At 47.6% G+C, this 9050-nt stretch overlaps 1 protein-coding gene across 1 annotated transcript in view; it reads left to right on the top strand.

Moving 5' to 3' along the window:
• LOC113488418 (PHD finger protein 7-like) overlaps positions 1 to 8476 on the top strand; it is an 8665-nt gene extending 189 nt beyond the window's left edge. Inside the window, 6 exon segments of the mRNA XM_026863558.1 lie at positions 5914 to 6005; positions 6376 to 6500; positions 6671 to 6783; positions 6786 to 6936; positions 7740 to 7857; positions 8010 to 8476. Coding sequence (XP_026719359.1) covers positions 5914 to 6005; positions 6376 to 6500; positions 6671 to 6783; positions 6786 to 6936; positions 7740 to 7857; positions 8010 to 8186 — 776 coding nt within the window. The 3' untranslated portion in view covers positions 8187 to 8476.
• Positions 8477 to 9050: the final 574 nt, after the last annotated feature.

Here is a 9050-nt window from a genome sequence, read left to right as displayed (position 1 = left end):
AAAAAAAAAAAAAAAAAAAAAAAAAAAAGTTGTGCTTCCCCTGAGTTAAGTATATTCACACAAAGCACAGAAGGAATTTTCCACCTAAAAGATACTACAGTCTAAAAAAAGCCACAGAGGAAATTAAAAAAAACCCTTTTCAGGCAAGAACCTGCTGAATGAGTCCTACAGGAACATGCACAACAAAGTTGAAATAAGAAAAGGAGAACATAAAAATCGTTTAGGACAGTACAATGCCTAGACTTTAGGTGAACAGGGTGTGGCTTAGGCAAGGGGAGCAGGCAGGTGGGATCCATGGCAGGCCGCTGTCGAAGGCGCAGGAGCTGAGGAGAGCTGGCAGACCATTAAGGAGAGCAGGGCCCACCCTGCTGGGAAGGCAGACAAGCAGGTCTGTTAGGACTTGGCTAAAAGGGACATGGTGGCAGAACTGCAGTGCAAACATCCAGCACATGGGGATGGGAGCAGGGACAGAGTGTGAAGGAAGAATTTAGAAAAGTTGCTTGGGCATGTAGGGCTGATGTCATTCAAGCTAAAGCTCAGCTGGAGCTAAAAGGTTCAAGGGATTTCAAGGGCAACACAACAAGCTTCTACACCTACATTAGTAATAAAAGGGTGCACAAGAAAATGCGAGCGTGCTGCTGAAAGGGGTGGTGATTCAGTGGCAGCAGACACAGGTGGGGCTGTGACTGAACAAGGTTCAAGGGGAAGGAGAATCTCGATGCTTTCAAGACTTCAAGTCAGTTTTCAATTCAAAGCTGTGGCTCATTTACATAGTAAATTTTCAAAAGGTATCACCAGTAAACGTCATATGCATCGCTTAAATAAATCTTATGTGGGATACAATGAATGTAATGGAAACACCATGGTAATTTGATCTGCAAATAGGCAGGAGAGGAATCAAAGAAATAAGGAAGGGTTGTGGATGGTTAAAACATCCAGCCTTCGACTAATTCTTCTTCACCTGTTCTCAGTCACTCTCAATTAACAGTATCAGTTCAAATACAGAGTCAAATACATCTGTGTTTTGTATCAAAAATGCAGGAATGCATATATTTATAGCCACACCAAAAATACTTTGGATAAGAGTTCTCAGAGGTTACTCAGAAAAAAACCTTCCCCTCCTGCCCATAATGCTTCAGATCATCATCTCAATCCTGTTTAAGTTAGGTGTGTCTTTTCCATAGTCAGTGTAAAGAATATGGACAGGATTTTTAAAATGTTTCCCTACACACCCACAAAGGCAGACATCTCTGTTGGATTCACAAAATCACGCTGCTTAAAATGACAACTCAATGAAATACTTTCTGTCTTTGATTTATTATTTCTTGCCCTTCTCTTCACCCATCTTTCTTTTCCTCCACCTTACTCTTCCTCCTCTGCACATGCCAGTTGAACTGGCAGGCAATCATCAGATCTTGTCTTTCTCAATAGAACCACAATTGTTTTGTTCCTGCCTCTCGGGGGACCATTTCAAAGGAAATGTTCTCTTAATTTGAGAAAGTTATTGAAGCTTCATTAATCTGTCCTGAGTACAGAAGAGGATATTCTCCTTTGCTGGCCTATTCTTTCCTTCATCTTTCCATGATATAGCATCTCTGTTGAAATGGAACTGAAAATGATATTTGTTCTTACAGGCTGGTCCCACTGCTTTCCATAAGACTGCTTTGTACATCATGCATTGCACAGGGAATGCAAAAATTATAGTACTTTGGCATTCACTAGTGTGAGAGCAGTGGGATTTTTAGGTCCAAAGCAGCAGTAGTACATCACATATCCTAAGGATCACAGCTGGTAGATTTGGTGGTCTAGAAGTTACTTCTCTGCTTTAATTCTTTGATTTCCTCCAAGTGGCAGCTCAGAATTGTCCTGGCAACCAACTGTATCATCACCAAGGAAGGTGAAGAGAACTAGATGAGAACATGTTCACTCCTGAATCTCTCCCTATGACCTCATTCACTGTCTCTCCTTGTCTCAGTTAAAAGGGAATCTGTAGTTGTGAGACAGACAGGACCATCCAGTAAGGCAGCCAGCTTCTCCTTCTAACTCTCAGGGTGCAAAATACTGGTCATTCTCTCCCACTGGTGGTGAGAAAGAGGGCGCTTTAGATATCTAATTGCTAGGCATGGCCTAGAAGTATTTCGATCTAATAATATGTTATCATATTTTTAAACCTTTCAGCCAGAAATTTCCTCCTTCCTATCCCCCCTGCAATCAGTCCCTGCAGACACAGTATGCAGCAGCCATATACTCTGAATACTCTGCAAGCATTCATCACAGACCATCTTTTCTGATTGCCTTTGTTCCGTTGCAGAACTAGCCTGATCATTCAGTTGCTTCACTGGGAACTTTTGTAGTATCCACAGAGAGAAGCCAGACTGTGAAAACTGCTAAAATCCCAACTGGAAACACAGCAGACAAGCATCCCCTGGCTTCACTCAACAAAAAATGTTTTACTGATAGAAGGATGATCTCAGTGCTAAGGGGAATTTCAGACTCTTGGGCTTAGTTCTAAGTATTTCAGGGAAAGAAAGAGGCTGAATCTCCTTTCAAGGAGTTGCCAAACTTCAAGAACTTTCAAAAAAGCATCAGCATCACTAGAAAGAGATCCTTGTCAGACACCTCTAGGGAAGCCGTGCTCAGTTAGCTCATCGTTAGTGAGCACCTTTAACTGGAACAGTTTACAGTTAGGCTCTAGATGCCTATTTTGTTAAAATCTCTTATAAAGATGACTCCATCACTATGGTAAGTTATTTCCTGACACGGAAGGGCTCTACAGGAAGAGCAGTTATTTGGCTCTGGAAGAGATCCCACGGATTAATTAGGAGAAAAGAAATGTGGAAGGCAACAAGAAGCCATCCAACCCAACAGTGCAGATCCCTTCTTGTTCCAAGTGGGCATAAGGCAAGATCCCTTCCACAGCTCAGTCAGGGTCCACTTGCAGGGGTGCACTCACAACAGCTCAGCTGCAGCCCTGCCCTGTGACATATTTCAGGCTGCTCCCAGAGAGCACCTCCAAATTCCAGCTCTTTCACTCAGTTCGAAACAGGACATAAGACAGAACTTAACTTTCAATCTAATGTGGAAGGCACGCTAACAAACAGAAGGCTGAGTTTAAAAAGATATCAGAAAGGAAGTATGAGATTTCTTTTGATTTATTTACATATATACTACCTTCCTGTTTGGTTGACTTGGGAGAGGGGACAAATACCGAAACAGGAGATTAAAACACCTTGTGGAGGCACTGAGTGGTGCAGAAGACTCAAATTTGAAGATGTTGTAGCTTTAGGCCTTGGTTTCATATCGACTGTGTGATCTCATAGAGTTAGACACACTCTGTTCCAGGGAATCATCAACCAATCTGCCAGCGTACAGCACACCTAGAGATGAACTCAGAAATGCAAGGCTCCCTTTCACTACTAACTTCATGGCAGAAACCTCTCCCCTTCTCCTTGTGCTTTCCAGCAGCCCAGAGGACTCTGTCATTGTAAAGTCATGCTATTTAGGTTAGACGTGTCCCAAGGTTTTTAATAAAGCTACTATGGAAATTCATTGAGGGAAGAACGATAAAAGTCAGAATGGGCATGTCTTCTTCTCCTTCTGCCACTACAGATCTAGAGAAGAAATCTCAGAAGGCAGCTACTCCAGGAGACATCATTTTGAAACAACAATGAAACAGTCACCACATTGCAAGAGAAACTTTGATGCCAATCAGCAGCCCACCCTGACAGGCAGGCAGGCATGACAGAGAGAAAATAAAAACTAAGTGAGGAAGCCTTGCAGCTGAACTACTTAAAAGGGCACTTGCAAGGGGATGAGACCCAAAAGAGACACTCTGCCATGATTCTGATACAACTTGTGGAAGATAAACCATAAGAAAACCTTTTTTTTTTTTTTTTTTTCCGCAACGAAGCCATACTTCAGCTGTCAATATATTAAAACCAACAAAAAGGTCTATCTGAAACTCACTGCCAGAATAACCATACACAAAACTGTGTCCTTTCTCTTGTTTTTCATAGTGACCTTTTCCACTGCACGCAACTTCCCACAGGCATGCGAGACCCTGTATGCTAAAAAACTATCAGGTATCAACTGTAAAGGAAAGAAAATTAAGCACAAACAGCCTTATGGTTATTCTAGAAGAAGGTTATTCTGGAAGGTTCCAACATGTGATAGATTGACATAAGTCATAGTGAATAAGGTGGTGGGTGTTTGCACTACTGCATTTAGCCAGAGGCAGGCAGACCAGTTTCAGTATTTGTATCTGCCTTATCAAACAGGCTCTACCCTTAGTGGGAGTTAATAGGGGCGCTTCATTAACTCAGGCAGTCAAGCATCATTTTGTCACAGGGGAACTTGCAGTAAGTTCACTTAGCACTCTGTGCATCCAGGTTAGAGAATGTGCATAGCCTCTGTGGTATAAACAAGGAAAAGGATTTCAAAGTTATGAAGGGAAAAGTGATTCTCCTTTGCCTTCAGAACAGACTTTTTCAAAAAAGGGAATGAAAACATCTTCCCCATCTTGCAAGAATTCTTGATGTTTTCACTGGTTTGAATTAAGATGAAATTTTAAACCTTCAAAAAAGCTTGAAAAGCCCAAATCTGGTTCAAACCCAATCAAAGCGAGTCAATCAAATACTTTGTTTCAATAATTCTGAAGACTTGTTTTATTTCATCTATAGTACTTGCTTTAGATGATGTGTCAACTCCAAAGAAGCATTTCTTTCGTGTATTCTGAAAGCTGTTCTTTAAATTGAAGTGTTTTCTTTTACGTTTTTTTTTTGGCAAAGGTAATCACATTGAAAGGACTTTTGTGCCCAATCAGTTTGTGCTTTAATGAGTCGTTTTCCTCTTTAAAAGTTAATTCGAAAAATATTCAGCCAGCTATGCTTCTATTGCTTCTAGGGCAATGGAGCAGGGTCTGGTGCAGGGTCTGGAGCACAGGTCTGCTGAGGAGCGGCTGGGGGAACTGGGGGGGTTCAGTCTGGAGAAGAGGAGGCTGAGGGGAGACCTCCTGGCCCTCTGCAACTCCCTGCCAGGAGGGGGCAGAGAGGGGGGATGAGTCTCTGGAGCCAAGGAGCCAGCGCCAGGCCCCGAGGGAATGGCCTCAAGCTGCCCAGGGCAGGGTCAGGCTGGCTCTGAGGAAGGATTTCTGTGCAGAAGGGGCTGTTGGGCGTTGGAATGGGCTGCCCAGGGCAGGGGGGAGTCCCCATCCCTGGAGGGGTTGAAGAGTCGGGCTGAGCCAGCGCTGAGGGATCTGGGGGAGTTGGGAACTGTCGATGTTAGGTTAACGGTTGGACTAGATGATCTTCTGATCTTCAAGGTCCTTTCCAACCCAGATAATTCTTTGATTCTGTATTGATGTGACTGAAGGGCACCTTTTTGCAAGGCTGATCTTCTGAAACATTCATCCCATAAACAAAGGATACTGAAGGAAATCTTGTATATCAAGTATTTAGATATATGTATATATGTATATCATATCTGTAAATACATTCCAATTCTTTTCCCTTTCGAAGTCAGGCACAAGGTTTGCTCTTCAGTCATCTGAGCTGTAATGCCATCCCTCCATTTACAAATGGCACTTTGGCTAGTACACTTACTACCCAAGTGGTTTTATCTGAATGTTGTTGAACATCCTGTTCGCTAGCCCACTTTTCTGTGGTTTAGTATTTTACTGAACTAAATTTCCCTAAATCTGTTTATAATCAACCTTTTCTGTTGAAGACTAAGGAAAAGCATATTTGCCACTACTGTTTCAACCATTATTTCTTCTCTCTCATTAACAATGGATATGAGGTTTTCCCTCCCGGCCTTACTTTTGAAATGCAAAACAGTTATTAGGGGTTCTCTAAGTGTCCCCCAGCCCAGCACAGAGGTGCTCATTCTCAGCGCCATTTTCTCTCTCTGCTCCAGCCTGCATGCTGTGTCACCGGGCAGAGGCTGACCCCGATATCTGCGGGTCCAAGAGAGTGAAGAAAGGACTCTGTACCCACAACTATTGCCTGGTGAGTTCCCTCCAGCTTTCTGCCAGGGATGGTCCCTTTCCTTCTGATCTAACAAGCTCACGGCCGTCTCTGCTTTGCAGTTTCTTTGCAGCGAGTTTACTCTACAAGAGAGAATGAACTGTTTTCTCACCAAGGACACCAGGTGCCATCCAGAGGGTGGCCCGGAAGGTGAGCACCTGGCAGCAGCAGGGAGGTTTGCACCAGGAGAAGCTGGCGGGGAGCTCCTCCTGGAGCCCAAGAACGGAATCCCAGCCCTTCCACCACTCTGGAACAAGCCCCTGCTCCCAGCAGCTCCACAGAGGTGTGGGAACAGACATGCAAGCCCCAGGCCTGCTGCTGAGAGGGGTTTCTGTTTCTGTTCTCTTTCCAGCGCTGCTTTGTCTGCAGTGAGATGGGTGCCGCCATCACCTGCTCTGAGCGTGGCTGCAACCGCAGCTTCCATCTCCCCTGCGCCTCAGAGGGTGAATGTGTCACCCAGTTCTTTGGGATGTACAGGTAAGGGCTGCCAGAGTGGACAAGCAAGTGAGGAACTCACAGGGAAACTTCCCAGCAGCCACAGCCACGGCCTGACAGGGTTTGGGGCTCCTTCACAGCTCCTCTGCCCTCCCTGTCGTTGCCAGGGAAGGACTCAGCACTTCTCACCATCCCTCTCATCTTCCCTCCAGGTCCTTCTGCCAGGAGCACCACCCAGAGCAAGTGGTGCAAGCCACTCCAGAGCAGAACACCACCTGCATCATCTGCATGGACCTCGTGGAAGACAAAATGTCCTACCACACCATGGTTGCCCAGCATGCCGACATGCCTGGTTCCACCGGCACTGCATGCAGACACAGGCTCTCCACACTGGCACCAGCTTCTGCTGCTCGCATTGCCGAAACAAAGACCAGTTTGTGATGGAAATGCTCACCATGGGGATTCGAATCTCCACGAGGTTGTTTTTTTCTCTTCCCAACTCATAAAACATCAGGCACAAGCACAGTGTCAAGCCAGGGACTGCTCCAGCAGACCTGATCTTCTGCTGTCCCTTGACTCTGGTCCACAGATTCGTGTGGGAGATGGAAACAGGGTGGGGTCAGAAGAGCAGGGACAGCTAGTATCTGTCTGATTCAGGGGCAGCAGGGGCTTGTCGTGGAGGCTCACACAATCAATCACCTGTTAAACTCCACAGAAGCTGCTCCTCAATCAAAGTTGTTTACAACTCTGACAACATGATTAAACCACAGGTTCAGTGATGTAAGGGGGACTTAATACTGCACAGCTGACTTAAGAATTCTTTAGCTTTAGAAATGGTGGCCCAAAATGCACATATCATTCATGTGAAAGATGAGGGCTTCAACCTCAAGGAGTTCCCTTGGGTGGCATCCCAACCCAAGGGGAGAGTCCCCAGTCACAGACCTGCTGCTCCCAGGAGAGCTGCCTCAATTTGCCCTCCAACAGGGCTCCATTTACACCCAGGACAAATCTGCCCTGTGCTCATACATGGTCAGTGGTGCAGAAACTTCTCTTGACGGAAGTATTTCGTTGGCTGAATGGCCTGGCCTTTCAACTGCCGTGTGTATGCGACGGCTGTCACCAACAGAAATGTGTACATGGCCACAGTCACCACACAGCTCGACCCCAAAGTGTGGCTTCTAGTTTTAATTCTTCCCTTTTAGCAGTTAAGAAGTTTCGGTCCTTATTGGGGAGGGTGCGCCTGCCGCAGGACTCAACACTTTCCCCTTCCTTCTCCAGAAGAGAATCATCATGGGAGAGTGACCACGCCTTTGGAGAGGTGTATCAGAGCCACAGCTCCTGCAACGCCAGCAGGTGCCTGTTCCCAGGAGGCAGGGAGCAGGCCGAGGAAGAGGGGTAGGTCACCAAAGCACCGACCTAGAGCTCTGCGTGCATGGGATCTCTGTCTCCCCATGGGCTCCGGGAGGAAGGACTAAGAACAAGGGCTCTGCCAGGAAATCCCTTGCTTGAGATAATTTGTCCTAACAACCAGCAACCCATTGCCTTCTCCAGGCCTGGCAACTGCTGCTGTGCAGCTCCTGTGCCAGACAAGGCACCCACTGACACTGCTCTGACTTGAGGAGTGAAGAAACCACCTGGGAGTGCGACAGCTGTGTTGGCCTGGGCACCGGTAAGAGGCAAAGCACCCGTGTGGGTGCCCCCCTGGGCTGGGGCCAGTGTCCAGGCTAAGCCTGATAGCAGGGGCTTAGGCTGGGCTTGGTGCTGGGAGTGCCTGGGACACCATGACGGCCTCTCATGCCCCAGGGCTGACTGCCCATGACACTGACCTTCTTGCTTCCCCTCACAGCCTCCAGTGAAAATTCAGACCTTGCCAGCTCCAGTGCCACCAGGCAGGTGGTGGCACTGGGGTCACCCTGCAGCTCCCAAGTGCCTAGACACAGCACTTACTGCAGCCACCCTGGGCCAGAACGGGTGCGACATCGTGCACGATTAGAGCGTAGGGCGCAAAAACCATACAGCCGGCCCAGAGGAAGATGTGAGGGGACCAGCCATGTGCCAGTCCCAAGTGATGAGCCCAGCAGCCCTGGCAACGCCTGGCAGATGATTTCGGGACTGCTCCTTCGCACCCTGGCACCCAAGAGGAACAGCTCCAGTTCCACCAGACATGCAGCATCAGGGCTGTCTCGTGGTACTTCGGTGCTCCAGAGCAGCAGACGCGCCGGCACCCTTGGGCCAGACAGGATCCGATATCACTCAATACTAGACCGTCAGGTGCAAAAACCATACAGCCGTCCTGGAGAACGCTTCTGACTGGTCATGCATCAGCCCCAAGTGCTGGCCCCTATCGCCAGCCCAATAAAGTTGGCTGCTCACCCACCCGCGCTGGGAGTTTCCACATTCAATGTGTTGGCACAGTCAGATCAGCCCTCAGCGATCGGGCTGGGCTGTGGTGGCAGTGCCCATCGCCTCCTCCTCGCAGGCCAGGCAAGTGGATGGACGATGGGGAGAAGCCCCGCGGCCCTGGCTCGGCCTCCGCTCGCTCTCGGGCAGGCAGCGCTGCCAGGCCCCACCGCTCGCTGTGGCGCCTCGGGC

Source organism: Athene cunicularia (assembly GCF_003259725.1).
Source record: "Athene cunicularia isolate RWA chromosome 24 unlocalized genomic scaffold, athCun1 chr24_part1, whole genome shotgun sequence".
Lineage (NCBI taxonomy): Eukaryota > Metazoa > Chordata > Aves > Strigiformes > Strigidae > Athene > Athene cunicularia.
Note: the sequence above shows the minus strand (reverse complement) of the source record. Positions and strands in the feature narration are given on the sequence as shown.